This window comes from Oncorhynchus gorbuscha, unplaced genomic scaffold, assembly GCF_021184085.1.
Source record: "Oncorhynchus gorbuscha isolate QuinsamMale2020 ecotype Even-year unplaced genomic scaffold, OgorEven_v1.0 Un_scaffold_6759, whole genome shotgun sequence".
Classification (NCBI taxonomy): Eukaryota; Metazoa; Chordata; class Actinopteri; order Salmoniformes; family Salmonidae; genus Oncorhynchus; species Oncorhynchus gorbuscha.
The window spans coordinates 1-19,890 of NW_025750283.1; the positions used below are offsets into that span (position 1 = coordinate 1).

Consider the following 19,890-nt stretch of genomic DNA (forward strand, 5'->3'; position numbering starts at 1 on the left):
TTAAAGGAGTGTTTTATGAAGGAGGGATCAAATATACTGTAGGCAGTTCAGTGGGAAAAAGGTGTGTTTGTGTGTGTACAGCATGCATAGAGTAGTCTGTGTGTATAGACTGTGTGTGTACACTGTGTAGTATATACACTGAGTGTATTAGGTACAGTGGGGCAAAAAAGTATTTAGTCAGCCACCAAGTGTGCAAGTTCTCGCACTTAAAAAGATGAGGCCTGTAATTTTTATCATAGGTACATTTCAATGACAGACAAAATGAGAAAACAAATCCAGAACATCACATTGTTGGACTTTTTATGAATTTATTTGCAAATTATGGTGGAAAATAAGTATTTGGTCACCTACAAACAAGCAAGATTTCTGGCTCTCACAGACCTGTAACTTCTTCTTTAAGAGGCTCCTCTGTCCTCCACTCATTACCTGTATTAATGGCACCTGTTTGAACTTGTTATCAGTATAAAAGAAACCTGTCCACAACCTCAAACAGTCACACTCCACTATGGCCAAGTCCAAAGAGCTGTCAAAGGACACCAGAAACAAAATTGTAGACCTGCACCAGGCTGGGAAGACTGAATCTGCAATAGGTAAGCAGCTTGGTTTGAAGAAATCAACTGTGGGAGCAATTATTAGGAAATGGAAGACATACACGACCACTGATAATCTCCCTCGATCTGGGGCTCCACGCAAGATCTCACCCCGTGGGGTCAAAATGATCACAAGAACGGTGAGCAAAAAATCCCAGAACCACACGGGGGGGGGGGGGGGGGGACCTAGTGAATGACCTGCAGAGAGCTGGGACCAAAGTAACAAAGCCTACCATCAGTAACACACTACGCCACCAGGGACTCAAATCCTGCAGTGCCAGACGTGTCCCCCTGCTTAAGCCAGTACATGTCCAGGCCAGTCTGAAGTTTGCTAGAGAGCATTTGGATGATCCAGAAGAAGATTGGGAGAATGTCATATGGTCAGATGAACCAAAATATAACTTTTTGGTAAAAACTCAACTCGTTGTGTTTGGAGGACAAAGAATGCTGAGTTGCATCCAAAGAACACCATACCTACTGTGAAGCATGGGGGTGGAAACATCATGATTTGGGGATGTTTTTCTGCAAATGGACCAGGACGACTAATCCGTGTAAAGGAAAGAATGAATGGGGCCATCTCCTTCATTGCCCGGGACCACGTGGCTGGGTCTTTCAGCATGACAATGATCCCAAACACACAGCCTGGGCAATGAAGGAGTGGCTTCGTAAGAAGCATATCAAGGTCCTGGAGTGTCCTAGCTAGTCTCCAGATCTTAACCCCATAGAAAATCTTTGGAGGGAGTTGAAAGTCCGTGTTGCCCAGAAACAGCCCCAAAACATCACTGCTCTAGAAGAGGTCTGCATGAAGGAATGGGCCAAAATACCACCAACAGTGTGTGAAAACCTTGTGAAGACTTACAGAAAATGTTTGACCTCTGTCATTGCCAACAAAGGGTATATAACAAAGTATTGAGATAAACTTTTGTTGTTGACCAAATACTTATTTTCCACTATCATTTGCAAATAAATTCATTAAAAATCCTACAACGTGATTTTCTGGATTATTTTTCTAATTTTGTCTGTCATAGTTGAAGTGTACCTATGATGAAAAGTACAGGCCTCTCATCTTTTTAAGTGGGAGAACCTGCACAATTGGTGGCTGACTAAATACTTTTTTGCCCCACGTACACCCATCTAGTACTGGGTCGGACAACCTTTTGCCTCTAGAGTATGTAAACATTGCTCAATTGGTATCAAGGGACCTAACATGTGCCAGGAAATCATTCCCCACACCATTACACCACTGCAATGTTTTACCACTCCTCATTTGTCCAGTGTTGGTGATCGCGCGCTCACTTGAGCCGTTTCTGCTTGCTTTCAGCTGATAGCAGTGGAAGCCGGTGTGGTCGCCTGCTGCAATAGCCCATCCGTGACTAGGATCGATGAGTTGTGCGTTCCAAGATGCCATTCTGCACACCAATGTTGTACTGTGACGTTATTTGCCTCAAAGTCGCTTAGGTCACTCGTTTTGCCCATTCTAACGTTCCATCGAACAGTAACTGAATGCCTTGATGCCTGTCTGCCTGGCCACTGAGTGTATATGTAGTGTGTATGTGTCTACGTGTGTTTTTACACGTGTCCATGTGTGTGTGTATGAGCTGACCTGTGAACTGCTTGCTCTTGATGGAGGCTTCAGAGGCCAAGGCGTGAGACACATTCATAATCCTCTTCTGCTGCTGCATGGCTAGGTCCAGATCAGTAAAGTCCAGTGGGACAGCCACACCAGACGACGGATGTGTGTTCTGAACACTGACACACAGGTGGGAATACAAACATGAGGAAAAAGAGAGGCCGAAACCCAAAGGAAGTACAGTCTGCGTCCCAAATGGAACCTTTTCCCCTACCAATTCGTCCCTGGTCAAAAGTAATGCACTGCGTAGGGAATAGGCTCTGGTCAAAAGTAATGCACTGCGTAGGGAATAGGCTCTGGTCAAAAGTAATGCACTGCGTAGGGAATAGGCTCTGGTCAAAAGTAATGCACTGCGTAGGGAATAGGCTCTGGTCAAAAGTAATGCACTGCGTAGGGAATAGGCTCTGGTCAAAAGTAATGCACTGCTAGGGAATAGGCTCTGGTCAAAAGTAATGCACTGCGTAGGAATAGGCTCTGGTCAAAAGTAATGCACTGCTAGGGAATAGGCTCTGGTCAAAAGTAATGCACTGCGTAGGGAATAGGCTCTGGTCAAAAGTAATGCACTGCGTAGGGAATAGGCTCTGGTCAAAAGTAATGCACTGCGTAGGGAATAGGCTCTGGTCAAAAGTAATGCACTGCGTAGGGAATAGGCTCTGGTCAAAAGTAATGCACTGCGTAGGGAATAGGCTCTGGTCAAAAGTAATGCACTGCGTAGGGAATAGGCTCTGGTCAAAAGTAATGCACTGCGTAGGGAATAGGCTCTGGTCAAAAGTAATGCACTGCGTAGGGAATAGGCTCTGGTCAAAAGTAATGCACTGCGTAGGGAATAGGCTCTGGTCAAAAGTAATGCACTGCGTAGGGAATAGGCTCTGGTCAAAAGTAATGCACTACGTAGGGAATAGGCTCTGGTCAAAAGTAATGCACTGCGTAGGGAATATGCTCTGGTCAAAAGTAATGCACTGCGTAGGTAATAGGCTCTGGTCAAAAGTAATGCACTGCGTAGGGAATAGGCTCTGGTCAAAAGTAATGCACTGCGTAGGGAATAGGCTCTGGTCAAAAGTCATGCACTGCGTAGGGAATAGGCTCTGGTCAAAAGTCATGCACTGCGTAGGGAATAGGCTCTGGTCAAAAGTAATGCACTACGTAGGGAATAGGCTCTGGTCAAAAGTAATGCACTGCGTAGGGAATAGGCTCTGGTCAAAAGTCATGCACTGCGTAGGGAATAGGCTCTGGTCAAAAGTCATGCACTGCGTAGGGAATAGGCTCTGGTCAAAAGTAATGCACTACGTAGGGAATAGGCTCTGGTCAAAAGTAATGCACTGCGTAGGGAATATGCTCTGGTCAAAAGTAATGCACTGCGAGGCAGGCTCTGGTCAAAAGTAATGCACTGCGTAGGGAATAGGCTCTGGTCAAAAGTAATGCACTGCGTAGGGAATAGGCTCTGGTCAAAAGTCATGCACTGCGTAGGGAATAGGCTCTGGTCAAAAGTCATGCACTGCGTAGGGAATAGGCTCTGGTCAAAAGTAATGCACTACGTAGGGAATAGGCTCTGGTCAAAAGTAATGCACTGCGTAGGGAATAGGCTCTGGTCAAAAGTCATGCACTGCGTAGGGAATAGGCTCTGGTCAAAAGTCATGCACTGCGTAGGGAATAGGCTCTGGTCAAAAGTCATGCACTGCGTAGGGAATAGGCTCTGGTCAAAAGTAATGCACTGCGTAGGGAATAGGCTCTGGTCAAAAGTAATGCACTGCGTAGGGAATAGGCTCTGGTCAAAAGTAATGCACTGCGTAGGGAATAGGCTCTGGTCAAAAGTCATGCACTGCGTAAGGAATAGGCTCTGGTCAAAAGTAATGCACTACGTAGGGAATAGGCTCTGGTCAAAAGTCATGCACTGCGTAGGGAATAGGCTCTGGTCAAAAGTCATGCACTGCGTAGGGAATGGGCTCTGGTCAAAAGTAGTGCACTATGTAGGGAATGGGCTCTGGTCAAAAGTAGTGCACTATGTAGGGAATAGGCACTGGTCAAAAGTAGTGCACTATGTAGGGAATAGGCTCTGGTCAAAAGTAGTGCACTATGTAGGGAATGGGCTCTGGTCAAAAGTAGTGTACTATGTAGGGAATAGGCACTGGTCAAAAGTAGTGCACTATGTAGGGAATAGGCACTGGTCAAAAGTAGTGCACTATGTAGGGAATAGGGTGCCATTTGGGACGTACACAATGTTTGCGATCACTTTTTTGTGTTATGTTCTAAAGTTTTTGTAGTTAGCTTAAGTTTTAAGCTAGGACTCCATTTTAAGTCACAACTGGGATTGAATCAGCCACAACCCAACAGTGGATCCTGTGGACCCAGAGACCCAGGATTAGGGACATTACAATGTTTGTGATATGTTTTCTTCTCCCAATAAGAAGTACCCAGATTTCTCACAAACAAACTACTATTTCTTATCAAGAATCTGCCAGATCACTCTAAATTTGCCTTAGTTTTGTTTTTGAACGACTGAATTTCTTTTTGTAATAAAAAGTTCTAAAATAAATATATTTTTATGAAACTAAGTCAAGAGTACTTGGATTTGTCCAGGATGTTTCTTATGCGTTCTGCTCTGCGTTGACGCTCCTCCATCTGCTCCTGGCTCAGCGGCTCCCCGGGGTCTGACTCCACATAGCGCTCTGAGATAGGCACCTTCTGGGGCTTGGACAGCTACATACACCAATCATAGACATCCAGTCATAGACATCCAGTCAACCAACACATCCATATTAAAGTGCAATTCCAACACTTTTCAAACTCATTTTCATAATCTCCAGCACAATACCAGTGTCTACATAAGTGAAAACGGCGCAATTCTAAGTTTTTAGAAGAAAACATTTGAGTAAAAGAATTCTACCCGATGACATCATCAAAAGTTTAAACATTTTAAGAAAGGTGATTTTCAAAAACACAGATTGGTGGTGAAGTGGGGAGCAAGACAATACCCTGCCCTGTGATGTCACAGAGAAGCATTTTTTAGGGCTTTTCTTCTTCTCTTTTTAACCACAGATCATAGAAACGTACTTCTTTCAGTAGACACTGGTTTGGTGCTGTAGATAATGAATAGGAGGTTGAAAAGTGGCGGAATTGCAATTTAAGGCTTAGAACAACATTCAGAAATCATCCGTTTACAGTGCCTTCAGAAAGTATTCATACCCCTTGACTTATTCCACATTTTGTTATTACAGCCTGAATTCAAAATGGATTACATGTACTTTTCCCTCACCCATGTACACATAATAACCCATAATGACAAAGTGAAAACATATTTTTTGAAATGCTGGCAAATGTATAGAAAATTAAATACAGAAATATCTCATTTACATAAGTATTCACACCCATGAGTCAACATATGTTAGAATCACCTTCCGCTGCGATTACAGCTGTGAGTATTTCTGGGTAAGTCTCTCTGTACCTGTTGGAAAGCAGACTGAACCAGGATTTCCTTTAGGATATTGCCTGTGCTTAGCTCTATTCCATTTATTTTTATCCTAAAAAACTCCTTAGTCCTTGCCGATGACAAACATACCCAGAATATGATGCAGCCACCATCATGCTTGGAAATATGAAGCATGGTACACAGTGATGTGTTGTATTGTATTTGCCTCAAACATAATGCTTTCTATTCAGGACATAAAGCTAATTTCTTTGCCACATATTTCTTCTTTCTTTTTATTCTGTCATTTAGGTTAGTATTGTTGAGTAACTACAATGTTATTGATCCATCCTCAGCTCTCTCCTATAACAGCCATTAAACTATGTAACTGTTTTAAAGTCACCATTGGCCTCATGGTGAAATCCCTGAGCAGTTTCCTTCCTCTCCAGCAACTGAGTTAGGAAGGACGCCTTTATCTTTGTAGTGACTGGGTGTATTGACACACCATCCAAAGTGTAATTAATAACTTCACCATCCTCAAAGGGATATTCAATGTCAGTTGTTTTCTTCTTCTACCAATAGTTGCCTTCCTTTGCGAGGCATTGGAAAACCTCCCTTGTCTTTGTGGTTGAATCTCTGTTTGAAAATCATTGCTCGACTAAGGGATTTGACATATAATATCATGTGTGAGGTAATCATTCAACAATCATGTGAAAGACTATTATTGCACACAGAGTGAGTCCATGCAACTTATTAACTCAAGACATTTCAGCTTTTAATTTTTAATCAATTTGTAAAGATTTCCACTTTTTCCACACAATTCCACTTTGACATTATGTGGTATTGAATGTAGGCCAGTGACAACATCTACATTTGATCATTTTAAAAATGCAGGCTGTAACACAACAAAATGTGGAAAAAGTCTAGGGGTGTGAATACTTTCAGTAGGCACTGTAAATGGTCATACTGTTGGGGTCAGATAAGTTTGCGGTTCAGCATAGCTATAAGGTTCTACAAAAACAAGGTTATGTGACTGTAGTTGAAAGCATTAGTTCACTTTGCATTTTGTATCTTAATTGTGTATGTGGTGAATGGTAAGTAGTATGAGCCTCAGGCTAGCCTCTAAATCAAAACCATCCACAACTGCATAGTCGTAAAGGGGATGTTCGGTATTATACAGTTTGTAGTGGCTGTTTAAAGAAGGATGGATTACAGTTTCTCCAGGCCCATAGACTACTTTTAAGGTGAGGTAAAATACTAAACTTCCCCTTTTTAACCACTTATGTGTACAGGCATAATATTCATCAATAAGAGGGTTGATAGGAGAAAATTGATTAGCCATTCATGAACGTACCTCACGACTGAGGTTCAGGTCGTAGTCGAGGGGCTCCATGTCAGTCCCCCTCATGGGCGTGGCCATCACCGTGAGCCACTCATCTGATTGGATCCTCTCCCTTTCCTTCAGCTCTCTGCGCCCCTCGTCGCTCTGGCCCTCGGCACCCAGTCGCTCCACCACCTGAGCTTTCTGCTCCTGCTGCAAATCAAAGTCCTGCTGCTCTCGCCTCCACTAGGGGGGGACAAACAACAGTTACTTTATCTGACCACTAGAGGGGGAGTTCTGAAACGGTTTGGGGCCTGGGACCCCTTTTGTGATAGCAAATTCATCAGGGACCCCCTGCATAACACACAACTCGAGTGAGATAAAATAAAAAATAAAAAACATACAAGGAGTTTTACTATGACTTCCGCAGTGCATGGCCAGAAAAATAACATTTCGGGGCCCTAGGAAGGAACATTTTAAAGGCCCATTGTATCTGACCACTAAACCAGGGCAAAAAAATACCATGAATACCATTATTTGAATGATTTTCACAAACTTTAATCCTTAGAATGGTCCTTTGGAGGAAGGACTGTTGACATATATACTACCTTTCAAAAGTTTGGGGTCCCTTAGAAATGTCCTCGTTTTTGAAAGAAAAAAAGCTAATTTTTTGTCCATTTAAAATGACATCAAATTGATCAGAAATACTGAGTAGACATTGTTAATGTTGTAAATGACTATTGTAGATGGAAAAAGCTGATTTGTAATGAAATATCTACATAGGCGTACAGAGGCCCATTATCAGCAACCATCACTCCTGCGTTCCAATGGCACGTTGTGTTAGCTAATCCAAGTTTAGCATTTTAAAAGGCTAACTGATCATTAGAAAACCCTTTTGCAATTATGTTAGCACAGCTGAAAAACAGTTGTGCTGATTAAAGAAGCAATAAAACTGATCTTATTTGGACTTGCTGAGTATCTGGAGCATAAGCATTTGTGGGTTCGATTACAGGCTCAAAATGGCCAGAAACAAAGACCTTCTTCTTTTGAACGGTAGTGTATATCCAAAAGAAAAAATGTATTTCCTGAAAATAAAAACTATCATTGTATTTTTTTGTTTTCCTGGTTTCATGAGGAAATTAGATGAATTACATCATCAGAAACAACCACCAAACAATATTGATTAACCTGTGACCACAAACCCACACACTCTCCTTTGCTTTTCCAAACCCATAAACACATTTGTGTTTTGAGTAAATAACTGTTTGTATGACAGTGTGTGTACTGTATGAGTGTATTTGTTTGTGCCCAAGCTCTGAAACCCATGCGTGCATAATTCCCACTGCAGTGTGTGTAGGCCTCATCAGAATGTATTCCCATGCTGTGAGGAGAAAGTGCATCACATGCGTCATTGTGCTCGGTGGTCGGAGAAAAATCACAGGGAAAATGCATGCATACATACTCATCAAACCCCCTGCCAAATGGAAAAACACAGCCAGAAGAGATTTTTTAGAAGCAACGTTACTTTATTCTCGAGTGCAGATCTCTACATTAGAATATAACAGGAGTGTAGGAGTTGTGATTTTTCGTTTTACAGATTCACTTAACAATGAGCTGTCCATTATTTCCCTTCCTTTGTGCTATTTTCACATCCTTGCTGATTTAAAACAAATTGGGATGGGTGAAAGAAATATGGTGGAATTTACACCTGCCTTGATGGTAGGCTTTCGGCAGCCATTTTGCTTATCCCTTTCCTGTCCTTTCATCTGCAGTGAATAAGATAAAATAGGCCAATTAAAGGTACTCAGACTGGAGTACTCGCTCACTATGACCTTGAAAGTGGACCGTTGTAGCGGTCAACCACAGCCAAGTAGAAACGTCTTTGTTGTGGTCTTAAAGAGGCTGTGCTAATGTTGATGTAGCACCAACTAAATGGTGTGAATAAGAGACTGTTTAATATGGCATGGTGTGGTATAAGATGAGCAGATTCAAATGACCTAAAAGAGAATCTAAAATAAGTAGTAGTGTAAACTCTGGCTATTATGGTGAAGAACTACAAAATAAAACTCCGTAACCAGCAAAAGCTGATGAAGTAAGTATTGCCAACTGTAAGTAGGAGCTGGGAACACAAAGGCTGATCAGTAATGCAATTAGGAGTTTGAAGCTATTATTGATGAGCTCATAGCAATCTGGTCAAGATTGTGTGTTAGATAATATATTAGACTTTGTAATGTGATGTCTCTCGTCTTTTGACGATCATAGGCTCAATTAATCTGATTCTGTGGTAGCCATAGCACGCCATAAGACAACCAGGGTGGAAAAAGTGAGGTTGATGGGCAATTTTGTGAGAAGAAAATGATTCCTCAGCAAAAAAAGGCACTTTCATTAGATTCATTCGTGTAATGCTAAAGATTGAGGGAGCAGGTATATGTTTGGTAATGATTGAGGGAGCAGGTATATGTTTGGTAATGATTGAGGGAGCAGGTATGTTTGGTAATGATTGAGGGAGCAGGTATGTTTGGTAAAGATTGAGGGAGCAGGTATATTTGGTAAAGATTGAGGGAGCAGGTATATTTGGTAAAGATTGAGGGAGCAGGTATATTTGGTAATGATTGAGGGAGCAGGTATGTTTGGTAATGATTGAGGGAGCAGGGACATTTGGTAATGATTGAGGGAGCAGGGACGTTTGGTAATGATTGAGGGAGCAGGGACGTTTGGTAATGATTGAGGGAGCAGGTATGTTTGGTAATGATTGAGGGAGCAGGTATGTTTGGTAATGATTGAGGAGCAGGTATGTTTGGTAATGATTGAGGGAGCAGGGATGTTTGGTAATGATTGAGGGAGCAGGACGTTTGGTAATGACTGAGGGAGCAGGTATGTTTGGTAATGACTGAGGGAGCAGGGACGTTTGGTAATGACTGAGGGAGCAGGGACGTTTGGTAATGACTGAGGGAGCAGGGACGTTTGGTAATGACTGAGAGAGCAGGGACGTTTGGTAATGACTGAGGGAGCAGGTATGTTTGGTAATGACTGAGGGAGCAGGGACGTTTGGTAATGACTGAGGGAGCAGGGACGTTTGGTAATGACTGAGGGAGCAGGGACGTTTCGTAATGACTGAGGGAGCAGGGACGTTTGGTATGACTGAGGAGCAGGGATGTTTGGTAATGACTGAGGGAGCAGGGACGTTTGGTAATGACTGAGGGAGCAGGGACGTTTGGTAATGACTGAGGGAGCAGGTATGTTTGGTAATGACTGAGGGAGCAGGGGACGTTTGGTAATGACTGAGGGAGCAGGGACGTTTGGTAATGACTGAGGGAGCAGGGACGTTTCGTAATGACTGAGGGAGCAGGGGCGTTTGGTAATGACTGAGGGAGCAGGGGCGTTGAATGAGGGAGCAGGGACGTTTTTGATTTGTACCACTTCCTCGTTGATTTGTTCAAACATGGTACACATTTCCCCATCCCCATTTCATCAAATCTCTATAAAATATAACTTTACAAATGTATAGGCTACTGAAAATATCCTTCAGTAAATTAATAAAAATGTATATGTACAGAAATGTAAATGTACATAGAATGGCCTTTTCTTCTCTTGTGACAGAGAGGGAGGGAAGGCAGAGATGCCCACCTCTTCTCCTTGATATACATTCAGTGTGTCAGTGAGGTAACATACAGGGGCACAAATGTTGGGGTAAACTCAACCCCTACACCTTGATATGGGGAACAGCGCTGTCTTACAGTCCATCTCTGACAGATATCCTCCCCTAGTCCCCAAAGCGGCCTCCACCACGCACAGTCTGACTGCTCTGCAGCCCAGCCTAGCTGGCTCCGGCTTAGCACCAGCCCCACCGACCCTTAGCATGATGCTAATTTTACTAATGTTACTGCCATTGGTTACACATGGGGAGAGAGTGGGAGAATGGTGTTAAAATAAGCCGTTTAGCATGTTAGTGCTTGTGGCGGTGGCTCCTATGTGAGGGGTTCGGCAGGGGCGTGACAGTGGCAGTGGTCCCTGCTTCTGCTGCGTGGTTAGGGAGGGGGAACGTGCTGAGCCCAGGTCAGTGGAGGAGAGAGGCCTGGTAGTGGATGAGGAACGATGGGTGGTGGTGTGACGTTCTCCCTGGCTGAGGTTCCTCTTGCGCTCGCGGACCAGGTCCCTCTGGTGTCTCTTCATACGCTCCAGCTGCTCCTCAGCACTCATGCGGCTCCGGGGGGCCTGGGCCAGAGACTGGGGCTGCTGGTCAGAAGAGTACAGCTGCTCCAAGGCACTCTTAGGTCTCTCCTGGGACAAATTGTGAGAGAGGGAGATAGTGAGTGAGAGAGAGAAACATAGTGAAAGAGATATGAGATGGGTAGTGCCATAGAAATGTGATATGAAGAGGGAGAAAGGAAAGGAGAGGTAAAGGAAGACAGTAAAACAAAGGAAAAAAAACAGACGCATCTTCAACACAAATTCAGTATTTAGTCTTAGGACAAGATAGCAGAGTTTCTCAACTCCACAATGTACAAGTACAATGAAGTTGACTAGCGACGAGTGTGGGCGGACTGCACCTTTAACTATATTGAGTCGCTGTCAATAGATACTTGTAAAAATGTCCTTGTACTTACACTAAATATAGAAAAGTCTGTGGACGCCACTTCAAATTAGAGGATTCTGCTATTTTTGCCACGCCTGCTGACAGGTGTATAAAGTCGATCACACAGCCATGCAATCTCCATAGACAAACATGGGCAGTAGAATGGCCTTACAGAAGAGCTCAGTGACTTTCAATGTGGCACCGTCACAGGACGGCACCTTTCCAACAAGTCAGTTCGTCAAATTTCTGCCCTGCCAGAGCTGCCCCGGTCAACTGTAAGTGCTGTTATTGTGAAGTGGGAACGTCTATGAGCAACAACGGCTCAGTTGCAAAGTGGTGGGACCGCCGAGTGCTGAAGCATGTAGAAATTGTCTGTCCTTGGATGCAACACTCACTACAGAGTTCCAGTTATTTTAATGATTACTTCATTGGCAAAGTAGACAAACTTAAGCAGGAAATGCCAACAATGAACAGTGAGCAATCTTATTCATGCATAAAAAAAACTAATAATGAATGAAAAGCATTGCAAGTTAGAATTTTGTAAAGTTAGTGTGGTGGAAAAATGATTATTATCAATCAATAATGACAAACCTCCTGGCATTGACAACTTAGATAGAAAGCTACTGAGGATGGTAGCTGACTCTATAGCCACTCCCGTCTGTCATATCTTTAATTTGAGCCTAGAGGAAAGTTTCCAACAGCTAATGGAGATCCTAATAAAATACCAAAAACAAAACTGCCTCTGGAAGCAACGTCAGCATAAGAACGGTTCGTCGGGAGCTTCATCAAATGAGTTTCCATGGCCGAGCAAGTCCACGTGCACAAAGCAAGGTCCATACATAAATGGTTTGTCGAGATCGGTGTGGAAGAACTTGACTGCCTGCACAGAGCCCAGACCTCAACCCCATCAGACACCTTCTACATTGGCATTGCTTTCTGTTTGGGGATTTAGGCTGGGTTTCTGTATAGCACTTTGTGACATCTGCTGATGTAAAAAGGCCTTTATGAATACATTTGATTGGAACACACAGCGAGCCAGGCCTAATCGCCCAACATTAGTGCCCGACTTCACTAATGCTCTTGTGGCTGAATGGAAGAAACTGCCCGCAGCAATGTTCCAACATCTAGTGGAAAGCCTCCCAGAAGAGTGGAGGCTGTTATAGCAGCAAAGGGGGGACCAACTTCATATTAATGCCCATGATTTTTGAATGAGATGTTCGACGAACAGGTGTCCACATACACTACATGACCAAAAGTATGTTTGTCCTGTGTAAATGTGAGCTTTTTTTTGGTGCTGAAATCTGTAGTTTTTGATCAAATAAGCATTTAATGTGACGTCTGTCTAACTGTGCCCTGTAATCCACTGTTTTCCAATGGAGTAGGAAGTTACGACTTTCTAGTGTGCAATACCACTCACTACTTTTATAAATATCCCTTCTTAAATGCTTACTGTGTACTTGTGCTTGTCCTGATTGTTAGAGATGTCAGTTGGATTTGGAATCCATAGCCGTGCAATAACGGGCTCCTCCTTCCCCATTAATAAACATTTATCAAAAACTACAGATTTCAGCACCAAAGAAAAGCTTGCATTTACACAGGATACATATGGTTACAAGGAAACATTAAAGCAGGGGTGTCAAACTCATTCAACTTTTTCCTTTCAATTAAGACCTAGAGAACCAGGTGAGGGGAGTTCCTTACTAATTAGCGACCTTAATTCATCAATCAAGTACAAGGGTGGAGTGAAAAACTGCAGACACTCGGCCCTCTGTGGAATGAGTTTGAAACATGCTTTAAAGAATGTACATTTGGACCACAAAGAGTTGTGTCAAAAGTTGTGCACTATATATATATATATTATTATTATTATTTTTTTTAAAAACATTTATTTAAAACTAAGTCAGTTAAGAACAAATTCTTATTTTCAATGACGGCCTAGGAACAGTGGGTTAACTGCCTGTTCAGGGACAGAACGACAGATTTGTACCGTGTCAGCTCGGGGATTTGAACTTGCAACCTTCCAGTTACTAGTCCAATATAGAGAATATGTTGCCATTTGGGATGTAACTCATATCACGTTCCATCCCCTGTGTGGTGCACTACTTTTGACCAGAGCCTATTCCCTACATAGTGCACTACTTTTGACCAGAGCCTATTCCCTACATAGTGCAGTACTTTAGACCAGAGCCTATTCCCTACATAGTGCACTACTTTTGGAACGCAGGCTTTGTGTGGTGACTCACCCTCCCTGCTGAGCCAGCCACTCCTCTCCTTAGGGTCACGTAGGAGGAGATATTGGATTGGTTGGATTGGTTCAGCTGCGACGATGAGCTTGACAGACCTGGGATGGACAGGAAACAGGAAACACTGTCACAGTATGCTTGGGAGGAAACCCACCCTGATACAGCACCGCTGCCCTGAAAATACACAAAGTGGCAAGGAGTGGAATGCAAGCCTCAACCAGGTCTGGATTCCAGGCTAGCTGATGATACCTTTGTTTGGGAGGGTCTGGTAGCCCCCCTCAGACTCTACGCTGCTCCGGCCCATCCCCGGCAGCTCTGGTTCACTGAGGTACGACCGCAGCTCCACCTGAAACGACCGCAACAGAGGTTACCGCAACAATCACACTGCAGACGTCACACTAGATCAGTGAGGTTTGAGTCAACCTAATACTCAATACAATACATGTTGCTCTTAATTAGGGCTGTGGTGGTCAAGACATTTTGTCAGCTGGTAACTGTCATTCAAATAACTGCCGGTCTCACCGTAATTGACCATTAATGAACATAAACACATTTAGCATCTCTGGGCTTCCACACATAACCTACAAGCCACTGATCCTGACCTTTGGAACATCTACGTTCTAAGTAATGAGTCTAATAATCCATGTAATATAGCCTACACCAGGGGTTCCCAAACCTTTCACTCAGGCCCCGTTTCCAGCATTGAGGAACATCCCGCGGGCCCCATGTGCGTGGCACACACCCCACATCTATTTCTATGGGCACTAGTATTGTTCGTGACAAAATGTTCACACCCCTCTTCTTGGTGGAGAGAATATGTTGTAGGTTTAAAGTTTATTTCCTGGATGTCTACACATTTTACCATGTCTAATGTCTATTCATGTGATATTTGGTGACAAAATTTACAACAATATCTATGGGCTAAAAACATACCATGGGCTAGTTGATCTGGACATTTCTGATCAGTTGTAAATATCTCTAAGGTTTGTAGTGACTGACATGACAAGAGGAACTGATGATGCACTGATGATGCACTCACTACCCACCTGGTGCATTCTACCATCACAACTTTCAAGAGTAAGTTTAAAGCCTTCAACAACAACAAAACAACTTGCGCCCACAGTTTGGAGATGGAATCCCTGGCCTATGATTGTTTTTAAAGCAGGTCAAAATAAACATTGTGATATGAAGAAAATGTAGTCAATTTCAGAAGAACAGAATAGCAAATTCTGAGTCATCCTTATGTTAGGCCCTGATGTGGCTATGCCAAATGGCTGTGGGCTACACTAGTTCATTTCGCAGATACGATTTGCATAGAATTCCTGTGGCATTATTTCATAGTAAGAAGAATACAATTGAATATAGCTGAATGTAGAAAGGATCATTTTTTTGTGACACAAACCTTAGGCTATATGTTGTGATTTCTAATACATTGTAAGGCTGCATGATGCAACTAATGATGTCCCATGAAAGGCATGCGTTCTACTCTGTCTCTTATGCATGCTACACACTTCATCCGGCTCTCATTCACACTTCATCCGGCTCTCATTCACACTTCATCCGGCTCTCATTCACACTTCATCCGGCTCTCATTCACACTTCATCCGGCTCTCATTTATAGTTTGACAAGCACTTGATAAAATTCTCACCCATCAGACTATTCTCAATTGTATCTGGTCTTCAGATTTATATAATGGCCCACCCCCAAAAATGTAACAGGTTTTTAAAATGCCAGGTAGGCTACACTGGTTGCAAAGCGGATTAATGTGCTTACTGTTAAGAATAAATATAGCAGCATGAGAAAGCTGGGATCCTCTTTAAATAGTGGCCAGTCAAAACTCTGTTTTCACAGGCGATTGAGCAATGACAGGGTTTATAAGAACTTATGTTTCACCAGGCTCTGTAGGCTATGGGCTCTCCAACCCTGTTCCAGGGATCTTGTTTCACTAGGCTCTGGGCTCTCCAACCTGTTCAAGTGGTCTTGTTACACTAGGCTCTGGGCTCTCCAACCCTGTTCCAGGATCTTGTTTCACTAGGCTCTGGGCTCTCCAACCCTGTTCCAGGGATCTTGTTTCACTAGGCTCTGGCTCTCCAACCCTGTTCCAGGGATCTTGTTTCACTAGGCTCTGGGCTCTCCAACCCTGTTCCAGGGATCTTGTTTCACTAGGCTCTGGGCTCTCCAACCCTGTTCAAGTGGTCTTGTTACACTAGGCTCTGGCTCTCCAACCCTGTTCCAGGGTTCTTGTTACACTAGGCTCTGGGCTCTCCAACCCTGTTTCAGGGATCTTGTTTCACTAGGCTCTGCAACCCTGTTCCAGGGTCTTGTTACATTAGGCTCTGTAAGCTATGGGCTCTCCAACCCTGTTCCAGGGGTCTTGTTACACTAGGCTCTGGGCTCTCCAACCCTGTTTCAGGGATCTTGTTTCACTAGGCTCTGCAACCCTGTTCCAGGGGTCTTGTTACATTAGGCTCTGTAAGCTATGGGCTCTCCAACCCTGTTCCAGGGGTCTTGTTACACTAGGCTCTGGGCTCTCCAACCCTGTTCCAGGGGTCTTGTTACACTAGGCTCTGTAAGCTATGGGCTCTCCAACCCTGTTCCAGGGGTCTTGTTACACTAGGCTCTGGCTCTCCAACCCTGTTCCAGGGTCTTGTTACACTAGGCTCTGGGCTCTCCAACCCTGTTCCAGGGGTCTTGTTACACTAGGCTCTGTAAGCTATGGGCTCTCCAACCCTGTTCCAGGGGTCTTGTTACACTAGGCTCTGGGCTCTCCAACCCTGTTCCAGGGGTCTTGTTACACTAGGCTCTGGGCTCTCCAACCCTGTTCCAGGGGTCTTGTTACACTAGGCTCTGTAAGCTATGGGCTCTCCAACCCTGTTCCAGGGGTCTTGTTACACTAGGCTCTGGACTCTCCAACTCTATTCCAGGGATCTTGTTACACTAGGCTCTGGACTCTCCAACCCTGTTCCAGGGATCTTGTTTCACTAGGCTCTGAAGGCTCTGGACTCTCCAACCCTGTTCAAGTGGTCTTGTTTCACTAGGCTCTGCTCTCCAACCCTGTTCCAGGGTCTTGTTACATTAGGCTCTGTAAGCTATGGGCTCTCCAACCCTGTTCCAGGGGTCCTGTTACACTAGGCTCTGGGCTCGCCAACCCTGTTCCAGGGGTCTTGTTTCACTAGGTTTCTGTAGGCTATGGGCTCTCCAACCCTGTTCCAGGGGTCTTGGGCCTATAGACTAGGCTTAGAGTTATTTGGCCACTTTAGTTGTGATACAAAAAGTCACAAAAATTAATGCACTGTATCCTGCCTTACGCCTTGATCCCACAGATAGTGTGTTGTGCAAAAGTAGTACGCATTATCATTGGGATGTGTGCAACAAAAGTTCAACATTCAACTTCTGCTACCGCTTCTGTCAAGCCGTCTAAACATAGTTTGATGCATACGTTCGATAAATCCAACATATACACCTCACAGAACGCTCTGCAACTACTTCTGCAACGCAATGCTGCAAGGCAAACGCAGCGTTCCATTGGAAACTAATGTACTTCTGGTGTACCACAATGCAATGACACCATCGGTGTGATCGAGAAATTACACACGCAGTCTAATGGCGTCATTCACAAGTCATAATATTCTCACCCATCAGACTATTATCAATTTAATGTTGTCTTTACATATACTAAATAATATATGTGTGACATTAGTTTCATTTAGAATGGGACATTATCATGCAGCTGTTGGAACAGGGGCAGGGAAAAAGACAGCATCCATATGCACTTGCATAGCGACCGGAGGACGTTTTTCCTGGGGTTAATTTTCATGCCAGCCAGGTAAACTAATCCGGTTGCGAAAGCAATGTGCTTAATATTAGGAAAGTTGATAAATAATTATAGTAGGCCCAGCCTATAGAAAGCTAATGGGAGCCTCCTCTTTTTAATAAAGGCCATCAAAACTCTGTTTTCTCACGCAATTGCATAGCATATAGAAATGTTGTGCATAATGGGCATATACAGTGCCTTGCGAAAGTATTCGGCCCCCTTGAACTTTGCAACCTTTTGCCACATTTCAGGCTTCAAACATAAAGATATAAAACTGTATTTTTTTGTGAAGAATCAACAACAAGTGGGACACAATCATGAAGTGGAACGACATTTATTGGATATTTCAAGCTTTTTTAACAAATAAAAAACGGAAAAATTGGGCGTGCAAAATTATTCAGCCCCCTTAAGTTAATACTTTGTAGCGCCACCTTTTGCTGCGATTACAGCTGTAAGTCGCTTGGGGTATGTCTCTATCAGTTTTGCACATCGAGAGACTGACATTTTTTCCCATTCCTCCTTGCAAAACAGCTGGATGGAGAGCATTTGTGAACAGCAGTTTTCAGTTCTTTCCACAGATTCTCGATTGGATTCAGGTCTGGACTTTGACTTGGCCATTCTAACACCTGGATATGTTTATTTTTGAACCATTCCATTGTAGATTTTGCTTTATGTTTTGGATCATTGTCTTGTTGGAAGACAAATCTCCGTCACTGTCTCAGGTCTTTTGCAGACTTTTGCAGATTCACACTTCATCCGGCTCTCATTCACACTTCATCCGGCTCTCATTCACACTTCATCCGGCTCTCATTCACACTTCATCCGGCTCTCATTCACACTTCATCCGGCTCTCATTCACACTTCATCCGGCTCTCATTTATAGTTTGACAAGCACTTGATAAAATTATCACCCATCAGACTATTCTCAATTGTATCTGGTCTTCAGATTTATAATGGCCCACCCCCCCAAAAAATGTAACAGGTTTTTAAAATGCCAGGTAGGCTACACTGGTTGCAAAGCGGATTAATGTGCTTACTGTTAAGAATAAATATAGCAGCATGAGAAAGCTGGGATCCTCTTTTAAATAGTGGCCAGTCAAAACTCTGTTTTCACAGGCGATTGAGCAATGACAGGGTTTATAAGAACTTATATTTCACCAGGCTCTGTAGGCTATGGGCTCTCCAACCCTGTTCCAGGGGTCTTGTTTCACTAGGCTCTGTAAGCTATGGGCTCTCCAACCCTGTTCCAGGGATCTTGTTACACTAGGCTCTGTAGGCTATGGGCTCTCCAACCCTGTTCAAGTGGTCTTGTTTCACTAGGCTCTGTAAGCTATGGGCTCTCCAACCCTGTTCCAGGGATCTTGTTACACTAGGCTCTGGGCTCTCCAACCCTGTTCAAGTGGTCTTGTTACACTAGGCTCTGGGCTCTCCAACCCTGTTCCAGGGATCTTGTTACACTAGGCTCTGGGCTCTCCAACCCTGTTCAAGTGGTCTTGTTACACTAGGCTCTGGGCTCTCCAACCCTGTTCCAGGGGTCTTGTTACACTAGGCTCTGGGCTCTCCAACCCTGTTCCAGGGGTCTTGTTACACTAGGCTCTGGGCTCTCCAACCCTGTTCAAGTGGTCTTGTTACACTAGGCTCTGGGCTCTCCAACCCTGTTCAAGTGGTCTTGTTACACTAGGCTCTGGGCTCTCCAACCCTGTTCCAGGGTTCTTGTTACACTAGGCTCTGGGCTCTCCAACCCTGTTTCAGGGATCTTGTTTCACTAGGCTCTGGGCTCTCCAACCCTGTTCCAGGGGTCTTGTTACATTAGGCTCTGTAAGCTATGGGCTCTCCAACCCTGTTCCAGGGGTCTTGTTACACTAGGCTCTGGGCTCTCCAACCCTGTTCCAGGGGTCTTGTTACACTAGGCTCTGTAAGCTATGGGCTCTCCAACCCTGTTCCAGGGGTCTTGTTACACTAGGCTCTGGGCTCTCAACCCTGTTCCAGGGGTCTTGTTACACTAGGCTCTGGCTCTCCAACCCTGTTCCAGGGTCTTGTTACACTAGGCTCTGTAGGCTATGGGCTCTCCAACCCTGTTCCAGGGGTCTTGTTACACTAGGCTCTGTAGGCTATGGCTCTCAACCCTGTTCCAGGGGTCTTGTTACACTACGCTCTGTAGGCTATGGTCTCTCAACCCTGTTCCAGGGGTCTTGTTTCACTAGGCTCTGAAGGCTATGGGCTCTCAACCCTGTTCCAGGGTCTTGTTACACTAGGCTCTGGGCTCCAACCCTGTTCCAGGGTCTTGTTTCTGTTACCGCTTCTGTCAAGCC

At 44.1% G+C, this 19,890-nt stretch overlaps 1 protein-coding gene across 1 annotated transcript; it reads right to left on the reverse strand.

The window, feature by feature from the left end:
- Positions 1-2,151: 2,151 nt before the first annotated feature.
- LOC124029543 (pleckstrin homology domain-containing family A member 7-like) lies at positions 2,152-14,156 on the reverse strand (the record flags this gene model as incomplete). The annotated part of the gene is made up of 6 exons (XM_046341219.1): positions 14,013-14,156; positions 13,764-13,861; positions 10,992-11,225; positions 6,978-7,190; positions 4,784-4,917; positions 2,152-2,339 (listed from the first exon to the last, which is right to left on the reverse strand). Coding segments are annotated over exons 1-6 (922 nt in total), but the record flags the coding sequence as incomplete, so codon positions are not given.
- Positions 14,157-19,890: the final 5,734 nt, after the last annotated feature.